The 17,671-nt window shown below is 46.0% G+C and overlaps 1 protein-coding gene across 1 annotated transcript in view; it reads right to left on the minus strand.

Annotated features, from left to right (window-relative positions):
- Positions 1–2,662: 2,662 nt before the first annotated feature.
- The window catches only part of MARCHF4 (membrane associated ring-CH-type finger 4), a 118,028-nt gene continuing 103,019 nt past the window's right edge, over positions 2,663–17,671 (minus strand). Inside the window, exon 4 of the mRNA XM_077748625.1 lies at positions 2,663–3,561. Coding sequence (XP_077604751.1) covers positions 3,194–3,561 — 368 coding nt within the window. The 3' untranslated portion in view covers positions 2,663–3,193. The remainder of the gene's footprint in view (positions 3,562–17,671) is intronic.

Below are 17,671 nucleotides of genomic sequence, written 5' to 3' on the forward strand. Positions count from 1 at the left end.
AATACAATCAGAAGCGGAACCCAAGTGTCTGCTCCCTTCTTTAAGAGATCTGGAAGCAGATGATTCCCTCTGCAGCAGAGAGGACCTGCCCCCTGGAGCATGAACACCCTGGGGGTGCTCTGTGCCACGCTGCGGACTGTCCCAGCCCCACGCCTCTCCTTGCCGGCAGGGCCTTACGTGGACACAGAGCATCAGACTTGGACCAGCACCTTGAGGATGCTCTGTTTTCCAGACTTTTCCTCTCAAATGAAGAGGTCATGAGCACAGGGTAAACCTGCTTTTCTTTCCTTCCAGAAACCCCCTGACCATGGCTCCTCCTCTCCCCTGATTATGTACGGAGACTTTGGGTCAAAATTGAGTGTGATGGTGAGGTGTTTTGGTACCTAATTGCAGGCCACCTATTTCAAGGAAAGGGCCTGTCCCAGGGACCTGTGGCCAGGGGTTGGGGGGATACTGAGGGCTGTAGTTCTCACTGGGTCGGGGTTTGGGCAGGAAGAAAGCCTTCACCCAGGGGACTCTTATTCCCATGGTGGGCTGGGTGAGGACTAGATAGGAGATGCTGAGGAAGGAGAGGCAGCATGAAGAAGGACCTGTGATTCACTACGGTGCCACAAGTGGATTCTTCGCTAACCAGCTGGCCACCAACCCGGTGCAGCCCAGACCCTGGACCCAGATTACTTGGAGTCATCTTGGAGTGTCATCCAATTGCCCACAGCTCCCCAAGCACTTCCCGGTTCCCACTTGCCATTCTGCCAATAAGGGTGGGTGGAGATGGAGCGAGGGGAGGTTTTAGGACCATTGCATCGCTGCTATAATAGCATCAGACCCTTAGAGGTAAAAATGACCCTTGATTGCTTCTTACTAGGAAATAGGAAAATTGAGAAAAGGGGACAAGGAAAAATGCAAAATGTGTTTCTCCCCTGCTTCCTAGGCTTCTCACCTCCACAGTATAGTGAATTCTGCTTATAAAGCACATCATTACTCTTAGGAATTGGTAATTGTTGGTAGGCGAGCCACGCCCCTACCTTCTGCTAGGAGTCCTTGGATCCAGTGGGGAAAACATCAAAATAGTAGCAAATTATCTCATAGAGACTAAAAAATTCTGTGATTTTCTGTGCTTTAAGATGGTGACAGATTTGATTTTTGACAGGCGGGGATGAGGCCTCATAATTGTGGGGTCCTTCTAAATTTTGTGGCTGTGATTAGATTCTGTCACTCTGCACCACTCACTTGGAACCAGGATCAAAAGCCTAGTCCCCAAATTGGATAATTTTTTACCTTTTTTCTTTCCTAGAAAGAGAGTAAGCACTATGTGACCTTTTTCTGGCTCGTCCATAAAAATGTGGTTGAATCATGCATTGTCCTTTCAGAATTCCCCAGCATCTAGATATGGCCAACTCTCCACTATGCACGCTTCAATGCAGCCAGGATATTATCTGGACATCAAATATCAATCGCCACTTACACTCAGGTTTATCGGGTTTTGTTTGTTTGGTTGATTGGTTTTTGGTAGGGAACAGAAATAGTCTATAATTATTTATGCCCAGTTTCCCCAACTTCCAAAAATTTTTTATACACCTCTACCATGATGACCTCTCTCCCTCCATTAGGGTTGGAACAGACAAAAGAAAGAGAAGGGAAGTCAAGGTATGCCACAGAGGGAGAGCTGGATAGAGGAAGGAAAAACTCACATACAGAAAAGGACACTAATGATAGGGAAAGAAATTTTATTTTCAAGCTTTTAAGAGAATAATACAAACAACAGAGAGTTTTAAAAAACCCTAAAAACTAGTTTAAAAAAGTACTTGACAGTGTCCCTTTAATACCCATGGATGGCGCGGCCATTCTCATTGACAATGAGAAACTCTGCAGGTGACCACCCCAGTGACCTTCCTGGCAAGGTCCCAAGAACCAGCAGGCTGGGCTGGAGGGACAGTGCTCCCTGCCAGGGTCCCGGGGCCCTGCCCAGCTGCATGGGAGGGCAGGGGAGAAAGTAGCACTGAGGGATTACTGCCCTCGGGTGAGGGTTCCGAGCTGCAAGGAATACTGAGATTGGTCCCCACTCTACTCTTTGGGGCACATCCAGCCAATTTCCTCCCATCCGCTACAGCAGCTATCCTGGGGGGCCCTGGGTGGGAGGTGGTCTGTCCTAGGGGGCCCTGGGTCTCTGCATGCGCCAAAGCAGGAGAAGGCATGACATTGAGCATGTCCTGGCCATGGGCAGCGTTGGGTAGTTGGGAAAGTCGCTCCTGGATTGACAGCTTTGAAGGCTGAAGCCACAGCAGCAGGACTGTGCTTGAGATACCCACAGGAAGTCTGTACTTTTCTCTAGTTGTGTGTGTGTGTTTCTTGTAAACATCTTTGAGCCAAACCACCAGAAAATAAAGTCACAAGGGCACAAAAAGACACCCATCTCCAAACCTAAGCCCTCTTTGAGCCCATCTGAAATTGGGAGGTCCTGGTTTGGAAGGAAGGCAAAGTCTCCCTCCTTCCAGGGGCTCACACCAACATCTCCCCCTCCCCCTGCACATTGCCCCAGAGTCCCTAAAGCCATCTGAGTCAGGAATCCTGCCCACTCAGATGAGCCCAGGGGCCACAAATGCCATCTGTCATCCTTACCAGCCCACACCCATCCCTCTCCCTCCCCACCACTGCCCCAAAAACAGCCCAGGGAGAAACAAACAAACTCAAGGGGAAAACAAGACAGGCTACAGTGCTTTTCCTTTGCACACTCTTTGCCTCTTTGCATTTCTTCTCCCACCACTCGTGCACGCAGGAGCACCACCGCCACCAACTCACCATCGCCCTCCCCAAACCTCCTTTTCTCCCAGGTGCTTTGTGCATGGGCACATCTGGGACTTTTGTCCTTGTGTTTTGTTACGGTCAAGCTGTATTGCACTTCCTTGTTGAGTTTGTACTGGTTCTTCTTGCTCTTGTTGGAGAATGGGGGTTGACTGATTAGAATCACGAAAAGCGCTCTGGACACCAAACTCACTCACTCCAGCTCTGACCCTGCTTCCAGGGCCCCACAAGACCCACCACCTTCTGCCAGCCCTCTGCTCCGGCCCCTGGGATGCCACTTTGACTCCCCACACCTGCTCCCCAGACTGTGGCCTGCCGGGCCTTGGCTCCTTCCTGGCGCAGCCTCCCCATCTCTGGGCATGGTCACGGTCTCCTTTCCAGGTCTCTCCCCTCACACTGTCGTGACCCTCATGACAAGCTCCCGGCTCCCGCCCTGGGGGCTCCGCTGTTCATGAGGTCGTAAGTGACTCAAGATGTGCAGGATGGTGTAAGCACAGTGGTGATCGGACACAGGGCCTGAGGGGTGGCTGGCCGCCCGGGCAGGGCCTTCCTCAGGGCCAGGGGCGCCCATGGTCTCCTCTTCGGAGGAGGGGGCATTGGCCTGGGTGGATGAGGAGGTCCGGGGGTTTGTCCTGCCTCCTGACTTTTGTTCCTCCAGGTCTTTTGTCTTGTCATAGTTCAGCACTTTCCACTGCTGGTTGACAGCCTGCCACCGTTTAAAAATGCGGTACACAGAGGGTCCCTCGTGCACGATGAGACCTGAGGGGGCCGGGAAGGAGAAAGAAAAGAAAAGGACAAGTAAGAGACAGGAAGTCACTTCCAGAAAAACGGTCTCCCTATATTCATACACAGATATAGATGTAGAGGCAAGCTGGATTGGTATCGGTTTGATTTGTTCTTTTCAAGCCTCCCTTTCAGATCTGACCCCTGTATTCCTAGGCTCCACGAGTCTTCAGAAATAGCAGGTGCAAGGCCACCGTACTGAGTTCGTGAAATCGTCAAGTGCCTATATGCAACGCGTTTGCCCACCTTTCCTCCACCCTTTCCACTCTTGGCTTGGCAAAACCCAAAATCGTCATCTGTTGAGGCATAATATAAATATATTTTCCTCCCTCTGCTATATAGCCATGGCACCTCGCACCGAGCAGATATTGAATGAACTGTGTGCTTTCAAAGGTGCCATGAAAGATTCCAATGGTTATTCCATACCGGCAAAATGATGTCTGGAAATCCACTGGTTAACTTTCTGCTATTTAACAAATTGCCCAATTCTACTGAAACAAAGCCCTGGGAAAGAGAACTTTGACACAGTTATACTGGCCAGAAGCACTGTAAAGTCAGAAAGAAGCCATACCAGACAACCAGGAAGATAAATATTACGTGTCTATTATGTGCCAAGCACTGGGGCTGGTGCAGTGAACAGCACAGGCAGAGTCCTGCCCTCCAAGAGCTTATATTCTAGTAGAGAGACAATAGCAGGCACATAACCAAACTGATAAGACCATTTCAGGTGCTGACAAATGCTATGAGGAAGATCAAATAGGGTTAAATAATCACTGACTACAGACACTGAGGGTCCTGCTTTATCAAGAGGGTGGTGAGAAAGGCTTTTGGAGGGAGGTGATATTTACATTGAGACATAAATGATGAGAAGTGGGGACCATGCAAAGATCTGGAGAGAGAGCATGTTGGTGGTAGGAACTGCTAGTGCAAAGGCCAGGAGGTGGGAATGGAATGCACATGCATCAAAAACAAGGTCACTGTGACCAGAGTGCAGTGATGAGCAGGAAGTACAAGGGAATAAGGGGGCACAGAGGTCAATATGATAAGGCCTTTTAAGCCATGGCAAGGGATTTCTATTGTATCCTGAGTATAATGGGAAGCCATTAGAGGGTTTTAAGGGAGGGGTGAGGGGTGATGTGATCTGGTTTACCCTGCAGAAAGTTCATTCTGGCTCCTGTGAAACAAGAAAACGATGAGGGAGAACATTATGAGCAGGTGACAAAGCAGGAAGTGCTTCAAGTAGTGATTCAAACAGTAACAGATGGTGGCCTTGACCAGGGTTATAGCAGTGGGTTCCATGAAAAACTGTGTGGTCAGGACATATGTAGAGGCAGAGTTCACAGGCTCACTGACAGGTAAGGTGTGAGTCAAGCGAAAAATCTGGACAACCCTGGAGCTTTTGGCCAACAGTAGACTAGTGGTGGCCATTTACTGAGATGTGGATAGCATGAGGGTGGAGAGTGAGGATTTATGTGGTGGTTGCCATGACTATTAGTTTCCTATTGTTGTTGTAACAAATGACACAGTTAGTGGCTTAAAACAACACACATGTATTCTCTTATAATTCTGGAGACAGAAGTCTATAGTGAAGGGATCAGAGGGCTGATGATGGCTTTGAGAGAAGAATCCATCTTATTGCCTTTAAGCTTCTAGAAGTCTACCTGCATTCTCTGTCTCCTTCTTACATCACTCCACCTCTTTGTTCCAATGTCACATCTCCTACTCTTGTCATTGTCTCTCTCTCTGCATCTCTCTTATAAGAACCCTTGTGTTGGGGCACCTGGGTGGCTCAATTGGTTGGGTAGCTCACTTTGGTTCAGGTCATGATCTCATGGTTTGTGAGTTTGAGCCCCACACTGAGCTCTGTGCTGACAGCTCAGAGCCTGGAGCCTGCTTCAGACTCTGTGTTTCCCTCTCTCTCTGCCCCTTGCCTGCTCATTGTCTCTCTCTCAAAAATAAACAAATATTAAAAAATTAAAAAAAAAGAATCCTTGTGCTTACAAGTCCACCTAGATAACCCACGATACTCTCCCCATTTTAAGATTCTTAAATTAGTCATATCTGCAAGTCCCTTTTGCCATATAAGACAACATTAACAGGCTCCAGGGATTAGGACCTGGATGTCTTTGGGGGTCATTATTCAGCCTTCCACTGTGATTAATAGTTATATTTTGATTATGGTAAATTTAAGATGTCTGGTAGAAGTTTCACTGGAAGAGCTAGGTAGACAGTTGAACATATGAGTCTGAAGGTTAGGGAGAGGTCTGGCCTGGAGGTAGAAATCATCATTGTAGAAGTAGAATCTGAAGTCTTAGGAATGGCCCAGGAAGGCAGACCGATTAGAAAAGAGGGCCAATGACAGATTCCTGGGCCTTCTGATGTATAGAAGTTTGGAGGAGGTAGAGCCAGCAGAGGAGGTCCTGAATGAGCGATAAATGGTGTAGAAGCAAGACCAGGAAGTGTATAGACCCAGAAGTCTAGAGAAGGACATGTTTTCAAGAAAAAGAGTGTGCTAACTCTTAAATTCTGTTGAGAAAACGGCTCATGTGGAATGAAGAGTGACCACTGGCTTGGTGGGCACAGGTGGAGAAAGGTTAATAGATGTGAAAATCAAGTAGTTCTCATCCAAGTGTCTTTTTCTTCTATGATGTCATCAGCTAAGATGGAAGGGATACAAGAGGAAGTGTTGAAGATTGTTGGAAAGAAGAAAAAGGGGGAAATGATTATTGGAAAAGTGGGAGACTGAATTTACAAAGAAGATATGGTAGAATTGTCTGACGGTGTTGAGTGTCCATTTGAGATCTGTGGCCACAAATTTGAGGTGAGTTGTGTAGTTTCTCTCCAAACTTCAACTGCTGGCTAGGTGCACCTATGGAGTAAGAAAGTTGGGTTTAATTAGTGTAGACTTTTTCCATGAAAGCAAGACAGGCAAGAGAGGACATGAAGGAATTATGGATGTTGGCAAGGGAGGGATTATCACAGTGGCCCATGGAGTCTGAGCTGGGGAGGAGGAAAGGGATACACAGAAGGGATAAATAATAATGAAAAGAAAAAATGGAAAGTAATAGGGTTAATGCCAAGACATCTCTTTGAAGTTATAGAATTGTTAGAGTCAATGAGCTACAAGGATAGGGGTACGAATGATGGGCAGAGAGAGAGAGATGTTTAAATCCAGACTTTGGTAGTGGTATTGTTCTTGGTGATGATGAGGTCTAGGAAATGTTCACTTGAGCAGAGGCTGAGGTGGGCTAGAAGAAAAGGCCTGTGGAGTAAAGAGGTAACCAAGGAGTCAGACAGGTTATCTGTATCAGCCATCCTCAGTGCTATCAGACCAAATGCCCCTTTTTAATAACAAATATAGTTTAACACTCCCTTTTCTATCCTGAAGTGAAATTCATAAGGTAATATAAGCTACTATGTTTTCTTTTTTTTAAAATAAATTAATATAATGCCCTGACAAATAATGTAAAGAAATCATTTAGACCAGACAATATAAATTTCAACATAAATTCTAGGGAACAACTACATTCAAAAACAAACAAAAAGCTTCAAATGTTTCCAAAATGCCCCCCCCCCCCCCCANTCCGCTGAGAGGCACGGATCACAGAGATGCTGAAGACGGGAATAGTGGGAGGGGGTACATGAACCAGGTGCACCCAGGAATGTGAGGAGTAGGCAGCCAGCAGCCAAGAGCATCAACAAGGGGAAAGGGACAGCCAAATATGATGACATGCACTTCAAAGGGAGCTTCTGAAGGATAAAGGAAGACAGGCGGTTTGGAAGGGGTGATGGAGAATAAGGAGGATGCGGACCTCACCTCCAGGTCCTGTAGAGTACAGTATATGGGAGAAAGAGAAGCTACCACTTGAGGCAGCAAGGAACGGTGTCCTCAGATACAGCTGTTTCCATTAAAGGAACACTCAGAGAAGAAGTTGCTGGTGATGGACCATGAGGTTCAGAGAAAGGGCTGGAAGATGGGGCCAGCTAAGGGATGAGCAGAATAGGAAAATGATGGTTGTCCGTATTGTGAGAGCGGTCCAGGAGCTGGGCCCTGTGATGGGGAGTGACGTGACTCGGGATTCACCCTGCAGCAACTGTCAGTGTAAGGATGGCTGCTGGCCTGGCCTCTGGAGGGAAGAGCTGACTCACAGGAGCGAACGGCGATGAGTCACTCCAGCATCCTCAATGTCAAGCAAAGATGGAAACCCTCAGAGCTCCTCCAACCTTGAACACACCCTGTGATTCTAGGAGACAAGACAGCCACCCACTATCACTCTTTCCTCTAGTCTGACCACAGTTCCTGAGATTGCACTCTGGCAATATGTTTTCAAAAGTTAGTTGGAGAGACCATCTCCTTGGGGACCAGTTGTTCTTAGTCTTTTGGATCAGATGCCCCTTTGAGGATCTGATGAAGGCTAAGAACCATCTCCCTGGAACACAAACCAGACAGATGAATTTCAGGTTTATATATCTCCTGAAGACCACCTATGGACCCTTTGCTGTGGCCTGACTCTGGACAAGGCGACCTCCTCTCTGCCCCTTGTCTCATCACCGTCTCCCAGCGTGCCGACCTCATCACTTCCTTCAACCTTGTGGACATGAGTCCTATGGCACTGCTGCATTCATATGTTAACTAGTTCCACAAACTCTTCCCTGGACTGTAAGCCCCTCCAGGACAGAGGCCAGGAACGGTTGAGGCCTGGGCAGCCAACACAGTAACAGGAGTCTAATGAAGCCTTGGTGATGATGGAGGAGATGGGAGTCTCAGGGAGAGAGAAGCAGAATCTTTTGAGGCCCCAAACTAACTCTTTCCAGTAAGAGCCATACACTTGATTCTTAATTAGCTTCTTGATCACACAATTTTACCCTGATTGAAGAGGGTGGCTTAAATTTTTGGTCTGAACGCTGCCTTCTAATTATCTAACTGTCTAGTGATCAGGAAGTAATTAAACCACTTTAATGGATAGGTGGCTGAAGGGGGGAAAGCGCACCTGTTTTTGTAGATAATGCTTATTTGGCAAAAGTGGGAAAAGCACAAACTACCTTATTCACATCCACTCCCCTTAGTTCTTCCTCTGCTTTCCACTCTACATATTACTTATTGATTCCTTGGATAGCGGAATAAAAAAAATGGAGGAAGATGGGTGGGGCTCATCTGATTGGGACAGATGAAAATAGGCAAGTTGAAGAGGTGGGGGGGAAGGAATATGAGTTGGAAATGGCAGTGGATGGAGAGAGAGGATGAAATTAGAATAGGACGGGGAAAAGCTATTGGTGAAGGGAGGCAGAGAAATAGTAGAAGAAGAAAATGGAACATTATAATGCATGGAAATACCAGGAAACTCGGTAAGTTTTGATTGAGTCCTTCTCTGGGGTTTCTTTTTCTTTTTCTTTTTTTTTTTTTAAGTTTATTTATTTATTTAGAGAGAACATGGGAAAGGTAGAGAGAGAGGGAGAGCAAGAATCCCAAGCAGGCTCCACGTTCAGTGCAGAGCCCAACACTGGGCTCCATCTTATGAACTGTGAGATCATGACCTGAGCCGAAATCAAGAGTGAGATGCTTAACCAACTGAGCCACCCAGGTGCCCCTCTGGGGTTATTTTCGATTTAACTTAATAGTAACCTATAACTACCTGCACGGTGCCCAACTCTGGGCTGTGTTTGTGGGACATCCAGTCCCAGAAGAATTACCACCTTCACCTCCCTAACGTCTCTCCCCACCTTTGGGGGCAACTCTTCCTCACAAAGCTGGAGGATCCTTTGCTTGTAATCATATCTCTCCCCCGAGCCTCCAGCTGCAGTGGCCCTTTGGTTAGCCCATGAGGAGGGAAGGAAGGTGGCTACTGTGACTGGGCGGTCCTGTCCGCTTGGCTCCCCTCTGCCCCTAACTCACCGCTGAGGCAGCTCTGTCAAGGAGTCCTCAACCCTTGGCTGGGATTGGCCTCCCAATCGTGGCTGCTGAATTTTGGCCATTGGCTCTTGCTGTGTCCAAAGCAGTGAGATACAATTTAATTCTATTTTGGTAATACTTCCTGAGCACCTACTATGTGCTTCTTTGATGTGACAGAAAATTTGGTCCTTATCATGTATGGAGGTAACAGGCCAAGGCTGACTGAGAAGTCTGCAGGGAAGCCTCTGGCCCCTCAGCAATGCCAAAAACTCTCCTTCCCACCCCCTATTTCCTGCTACTATCCTGATTTAAGTGGCAAAAAAAGTTGCAGACAATTCTACAACAGTGCCTCTCAAACTTCCGCATGCATCAGAATCAGCCAGGGAGCTTGTGAGAACATAGAACATAAGAATTTGCATTTCTAAGATGCTCTTAGGTGATGTTGATCCTGCCTGTGTACAGAGCACAATTGAGCAACACTGCCTAGAACATGATCCTTGTCCTGGCCTACTGCCTCATGGAAGGCTCGAAATTTTGGTCAAATAAAGAGCTATAGGTAATTTTTAAAAAATACTCTAGTTCCAGATGTGACAGATATGAAGATGGGAGGCAACTAAAGAAATGGATGCTTCTTCTTCTGGACCCAAAGAATTTCGGGTTTCACGGTTTAGAGGTAACTCGCCAATGAACGTGCATTGGACATTCAGAGTATCTACCACTTTCTAGCCTTGTGGATTTAGGTAAGCCACTTCTTCTTTTGAGCCTCAGTATTTCTGTCAGAAAACTGGGCCTGATACCTCCTTCCTTATAGGGTTGTTATGAGATTATCTGAGCTCATGAGTCCTATGTGCTGATGCCTGGCACTGTGCCTGGCACACATTTGACACTCTAAGCCACATGATATTGAGCACTGTGGGGGTGGGAATGGAAATGACAAAAGAGAAAAAGCTCACTCATATCTTTTCCTCCTTCTTCGCCAACCCTGTTCCCACGCACAAGCACCTGTTCTTCCGTCTCCTCGCTGTCCTTCCCAGTCCTCAGTCTGAGTCATTGTTTATAGATGAACAAGATGCTGGAGCCAAAAGGAGAGCTGGAGGCCAGCAGATTCTGCAGATGTGACAAGCCTCCACTCCTGCCTCCTCTCTCCCTGCCGGGAGCGTGCAGCAGTGCCCGCTGGGGGGACACTCCCCATCTGCAGGGCTGTCTGCGGGGCAGACACCACGGAAGCCCACCACTGCCAAACTCCTCTTCCGGACAATACCTCTCGAGGGTCCAGCCCGGTCAGAACCTGCACTAAAGAACCTGTCAGGCAAGTGTGGGAAAGAAATCAGTCTAACCAGCGAGGTGTTTTTGTTTTTGTTTTTTGTTTTTTTTGCAGGGAGTGGGGTGGTTAGGAAGTAGCGCTGTGAGATGACATCGGCAGTGCAGCCACTTACCCAGTATTTATGGTTATAGCTTCGTGTTCTCACAAGTGTAACCAGAATGTACTTCTGGGAGCCTCCCTACGGATGATGAGATGTGGATCCAGAGACCTTATCTGGGCAGCCTCACCTTGACTCAAATGCTTTGGGTCCTGGTTTGGCCAACTTTTTTGGCAATAAAGACCCAAAGGACAGAAGATACTGAAAGCACTCGATGAGGGTGAAGCAAAATCACCTTCCCCTTCTGTTTCCATCCTGTTGATGCCTTGTCAGTATCCAGGGAGAGGCTGCCATTTTGACTGTGACTTCTATTATAATTCCCTTCCTGGCAGGGTCCTTTGCCAAACCAGTTGACCTTGGTCAAGCTGTACAGAATGTCTCTAAACCCATCATGGCCAGAACCACCCTGGTCCCTCTGCCCACCTGTGAGAAGACCTCGGCTAGAAAATCATGAAGAACACTGACACCCCTTGAAATGAATGAGCTTAACTTGGTAGGACTGAGTAGGGAAGAGAAATATCCCCAGAGCCCCAGCTATCCCTGAATTGATATATGTGAGGGGTCCATGCCTGGAAGTGTGTGTGTGAAGCTATGTCCCAACACACTGTAGTTTTTGCCGGTGAGACTTCTCTACAAAGCTCAGAGATCTCACTATCTGGACAGAAACTGCCAGAATTGCATTTCTCAGTCACACTAAGTGATGGTGATGAAGGTCAAAGTGATGATGATGATGATGATGATGGCGGCAATGGTAATGATAGCAAGTACTTAATGAATGCTTGCTATTTCTGTCACTCCAGCAGGGCTTTGCAAAAATATATAAATAAATAAAAGGGCTTTGCAAATATAGTGTTACCTCTCACAGAAATCCCATTAAGATAGGGGGTATTATCTCCACTTTACAGAAGAGGAGACTGAGCTTGGAGAGGCTGAGCATCCCACCCAAAGACACACAGCTTGTACAAGGTTCACCGGAAACAGAACAGGGCCATGTGCCTGGGCTGCTGCGTCCTTCATGTTCTAGGTCATGGGCACCCCAGAGACAGCAGCTATGCAGGAGATCATTTTTTTAATAGTCTGTAGGTATGAGATACAATTTCTATTTGAATTCATAATAATTAGTACTATGTGTTTTTATTTATGTGTGTGTTACATTGTCATAATGGAGTAGTTACAGATGTGGGTGAAATCAGATGAGACCAAGTGCTAGTTGCATGACCTTGGGTGATTTTCCTCTTAGTCTCAATTTTTCTTATCAGGAAATGGGCAGTTTAATGGTAACTACATCATTAGGTTGTAAGGAATAAATAAGATAATGCATGTAAAGTACTTTTTACAGTGTTTGGTACATAATGAATAATAAATTTTTTAATTTATAAATTAATTTAATTAAATTTAATTAATAAAATAATAAATTATTTTATTAGCATTATTATGAAGTTTCACATGACTTCATCTCAAAGGAGTAATGTTAAAGTTACAAAAGTAGTTTATTTAAGAAAATATGTCTAAATTCTAAAAAGTATTGTCTTTTAAAATCCTGGGATTTTAGGGGCGCTTGGGTGGCTCAGTCCATTGAGCATCTGACTTTGGCTCAGGTCATGATCTCACAGTTCATGAGTTCAAACCTCACATTGGGCTTGCTGCTCTCAGCGTGGAGCCTGCTTTGGATCCTCTGTCCTCCCCCCACCCCACCTCTCTCTCTCTCTCTGTCAAAAATAATAATTAAACATTAAAAATATTTTAAAAATAAATAAAATAAAATCCTGGGATTTTAATTTTTGTTTTACAACTTTTTTTAATAGATTTCACACCTATGAGGGGCTCGAACTCCTACTCATGACCCTGAGATCAAGAGTCACATGCTCTACTGACTGAGCCAGCCAGGTGCCCCTAAAATCCTGGAATTTTAAAAAGATTATCCTTGCAAACTGGGACACTCACTTAGGCTATCCTAGTTCAGCGCATTTCTGGAAATTTCTCAATGACACAGCCTGTGACAGACATGACTAACTGTCCACCAAAACCCCACTCTTCTCTTTCTCAGTGCAGAGCCGCCACTGAGAAGGAATTATATTTTTAGCACTTTGCATCCATGGGGAGCCAGGTGACCAGTACTGCATGTGAGCATGAGTCAGGCCAAGGTTAATAACAGGTATGAGGGGTGGGGTGCCTTGGCGCCTCAGTGGCTCAGTCAGTTGAGCATCCAACTTCAGCTCAGGTCATGATGTCACAGTCGGTGGGTTCGAGCCCCACATTGGGCTCTGTGCTGACAGCTCAGAGCCTGGAGCCTGCTTCAGATTCTGTGTCTCCCTCTCTCTCTCCTGTCCTGTTCACACACACACACTCTCTCTCTCAAAAATAAATAATAAACATTAAAAAAGCGAAAAGAATGGATACGAGGGGGAAAGTGTGTGTGTGTTTGTGTGTGTGTGTGTGTGAGTGTGTGCATGCACATGCCTTATCCATGCTCACTGGAGATAAAAGATTCAAAAGCCTAGGGCGCTGTGACCACAAAATGGAAGAAGCCTATGTCCCTGAATCTCTGTGTGAAGGAGAACCTCCCACTGATCAGGAGCTTCTTACTGCATTAAATCACTGAAATTATATACACTTATTACACATATAATCTGCTGGAGTTACCCTAACTAAAATACTTTCAGCACCAGGGTAGGGGCCACAAGAGAAAAGCAGCTTTTGGCTCAATGGCATGTTTCAGGTCACCCCTAAAATCTATTAGTGGCTCGAGTAGCTACCTTATTTACTCGACTGGGGCTTTTTCTAGCCATAGACCCACTGTCAGCGGACAGACACGCCACTCCTAAAGCTGTTCCAAAGACACGGCTGCAGGCATTTAAGACAGTTCCCAAGAGGTGTTCCTAAAATATTTTGAGCACTGTCAGCAAACTGCAATAAATGAATTGCCTCCCCAGGGGTCTCTTCTGAGGGGGACAGTGCTCACTTGGCGTGTCTGCTTCTAAATCCGTCATCTTCATTTTCGGAGCATCTAGCAGCTCAGCAGTGGAGAGAGGTGGCCTTGCATAGGAAGCCCTGGCTGGGGGGAGGCAGCGGGTGGGTAGACTAGGAGTGAATCTGGAAAGTTGGATAAGCCACATGCATTTAATGGAACACGGACTGAAACATCATCTTGCCCATTTACGTGGCTGGCACTTACCAGTTGTTTGGTCTGTGGCCAAACATTATTGGGAATTCCCCGCCCCCTTCCCCAAAGCCACAGTTGTCAACCTCTGAGAATGATGACATCTTCTCACAATGGAAGGGACTTCAGAATCCTAGAATGTCAGATCTAGAAGGACCTTGCAAGTTGTCAGGCTCAACCCTCTCATTTTACAAATGAGTTAACTAAGCTATAACAACTCGAAGTAACTTACCCAAGGTCATCGAGGTTGTTAGTGGCTAATCTAGTCTTCAGACCTAGATTTCCTATTTCCTAGCCTCTCTAGGGTACCAGGCTGCCTTCTCCATATTTTCAGTGTCCTAATCAGAGAATTAGAAGGTTTGACAGATGGGGTCATTTCTAGCCCAAAGGAAGACAGGAAGGAATCTTTGTGCCATGTATGTGTTTTTAGTAAATGTGAATTAAAATTAAGTTTGAAACATAATGTTTTTCTACTGCTGCTGCTCCCACCCTGTGCCCACTTCCTATAAATCAGAATTTGAATTCCTTTATCTCAGAGGGCAGGCACCAGTTATCTCTAAATTATAGGAAAGGACCTCAAGGAACAGCACACAGAGGAAGCTTTAACAAAAGATTTTCTATAATTTTGTTAATTACCATATTCCACTGTTTATAGGGTTGGAACAATCTCAGAAATGTTGTTTTCCTTCCTTTCCTTGACCACATCCTACTCACAAGTGAAAAAAAAAAAAACAGACATGATGAGCATGAGGTCCTCATTTTTGCAGGTTTGACTTTTGGGTGGCCAATCTCTTGAGTCTGTGGAGTGAAAAAAAATGTTTTTGGTGCCAAAGACCTTAATTAATTTGCTCTTGTTAAATCCTAATAACTTGACCCACTGGAGCAGAGACTGGCCTATTTGTTTGCTGCAAGGCTCTGTCAAGTTTCTCTGCTGGGGCAGACAGTGACATTAGAGATGACGGAAGAGGAGGCAGGTAGCATGAAGACATTCACTGTAATCAGATCTCATTGAGGGGACACCGGTGAGGGAACCAAAAACCTTCCAGAAGAGGCACGGCTCCAAATAACAGCAGACTCTCAATTATATGAGGACATGAGGTCTGGCTCTCTAGGCTGTGACTGGCTTCTGGGTTTAACAATCCCAGCAAAGCTTTACAGAGTGGGGGGTAAACCTTTATTCTGAGAGGAATCCACCTGGTCAAGTGCTAACCAGCCAGGCCACTGATTTCTATGAACTCCTGCTCCTTCACATACGCCATCTTTTCAACCTTCTCAACAACAGTGTAAAGATGGTATTACCATCCCATTTCGCAGATGAGAAAAGGAAAGCAGAGAGTGGTTAAGCAAATCGCTTGAGGTCCCAAGGTTAATAAGAAACTGAGCAGTACGTTGCCCGACCATTATGCAGCATGTTTCCGCCACTCCTTCCAGAAACCCACCACTCTGGGTTTGATGACTCATTCCCTCCTGTTTTCCTCATTCTCTGTCTTCATCCATCTTTTAAGTGTTCAATGGTCCCCAGGTCTCCATCCGTAGCCACCCACTCTTTGAACGCTCCTCCTAAGTTATCTTGTCAAAACCCACAGATGTACCCACCTTCTTGTTGACCCCCAAACCCATGTTCAAGTTTTATTATCCAACTACCTACAGAAACCTTTCTTTACCTCCCCTCTTCTCTTTAGTCACCAGTCCTCATCAGAACTGGTCCAATGCCCTCAAAATCTTCCTCTATGAACAAGAGGCCATAAAAGGCCCTTTCCCTCTTTCTACCCCTGCAAGGAGTCTCTTTCCTGGCACAGCCTTCTCTTTGCAGCCCATAATGTACTCCATGTGTCTGGCTTCTCTTCTACTGCAAACCGTCCAGTTAGGAACTGCCTCTTACCTCACTGCCTGGGATTTAGGCTCACAGTGGTCCTTTTGTTTGGTGCTTTTGCCAAAGATACACCTTTGGTTCACCTTGGCTTCACCCAACTGCCAGCCTCATTCTCATACCCAGCTCTGGCATCCAGTCCCCACTCATGCCAGAGCCCTCAGTTCCTACTTGCTTCAAAGATAATACAGACCTATCTCATCCACATCTTTAGTGCTTCTCAAAGTCATCCAATACACTTCTTCTCTACTGCACTGTTTCACATTTCTTTTCTTTTTGCTCAGACTCTGACAGCAATTTTCCAACTGGCCCCCCCTGCCTCTCTAGTCTGTCCAGCTTTCACCCATCCTCCCCAGTTGCAAAGTTATCTCTTTAAAACACACATACATGTGACCATATTTCTTTCTTCTATAAAATCTTATCAATGCTACTCTATCACCAGCAGGGTAAAGTCTGAATTCCTTAGCACATGATTGCTGACACTATGGGATTTGGCTCCTGCCAACCTCCATGTCCTTATGGCCCTTCACCTACCTTCCCACTCTGGCTCTTGACACTGAGCCATCCCTACAAGCCTGCTCCAAGTTTCTCAAGTATACCTGTTTCTCTCAAGTCTCTGTACTTCTACACATGCTAGTCCCTCTGTCTAGAATGTTCTTTCCCACTCTTCTGGACACACTTTGATCTATCTTTCAAAACCAGCGGAAGGACAGGATTCTCTCCTTCAGAAAGCCTTCCTGGACTCCTCCAAGAGAGTTAATTGCTCTCTGTTCTGTTCCATTTTTCTCTCTATCTTATCCTGGTTCCTACTATGCTGTGATTTATTTGTAGAGTATGAACTCCTTGAAGGCATGGATTCTTATCTCATTCATTATTTTATTAAAGGTTATTAAAGTTCCCTAGTTTTAGGAACAAAACCAGATAGGCAGGAGATGCTACTGAATGAATAGATCTGACCATCCTGAGCCCTTCTGACTCAGTCGTCTTCTGTGTTCACTTATCTCTGTGTCCCAGCTCTTATTGTTGACATAAATGATTAACTTGTCTACCACCTCAGTGAAATGTAAGATCCTTGAGAGCAAGTGTTTTATTATTGGGAGTGCCCTTTCAATAATATTTTTTTTTATAAAATTTTTTCAATGTTTATTTTACTTTTGAGACAGAGAGACAGAGCTTGCGTGGGGGAGGGACAGAGAGAGAGGGAATCACAGAATCTGAAGCAGGCTCCAGGCTCTGAGCAGATAACACAGAGCCTGACATGGGGCTCAAACCCACGGACCGTGAGATCATGACCTGAGCTGAAGTCGGCTGCCCAACCGACTGAGCCACCCAGGTGGCCCTCCAATAATATTTTTTAGTGAATGAATGGATTCCCTAAGTTCATGTTGACTAGGAGATTTAGCTTCCCCTGCCCAAATCCCTTCAGCAGAGTGTCTCATGGGGACATAAACCACCCAAATTTCATCTCAATTTCTTAAGCCTCCCTCTCAGTTGGTATCAGAATAGCACTGATCAAAAGGAATGGGCAACAATGGAACCCCCAAGACCCTGAATACAGGACAAGAGCAGCCAGGGCTCACTAAATGTCTTATCCCTCAGCTATTACCCTCTGGGTGAAGATACTGCTGGACCAATTTCCCCTCAACCTGCCTCCTCATCCAAGCTCTGCATTTGCAATCTCACAGAGCAATCAGAGATTAAAAAAAAAAAACAAAAAAAAAAAACCAGGAAGTAGAAAGAGCCCT

Source organism: Crocuta crocuta, unplaced genomic scaffold (assembly GCF_008692635.1).
Source record: "Crocuta crocuta isolate KB4526 unplaced genomic scaffold, BGI_CrCroc_1.0 scaffold229, whole genome shotgun sequence".
NCBI lineage: Eukaryota > Metazoa > Chordata > Mammalia > Carnivora > Hyaenidae > Crocuta > Crocuta crocuta.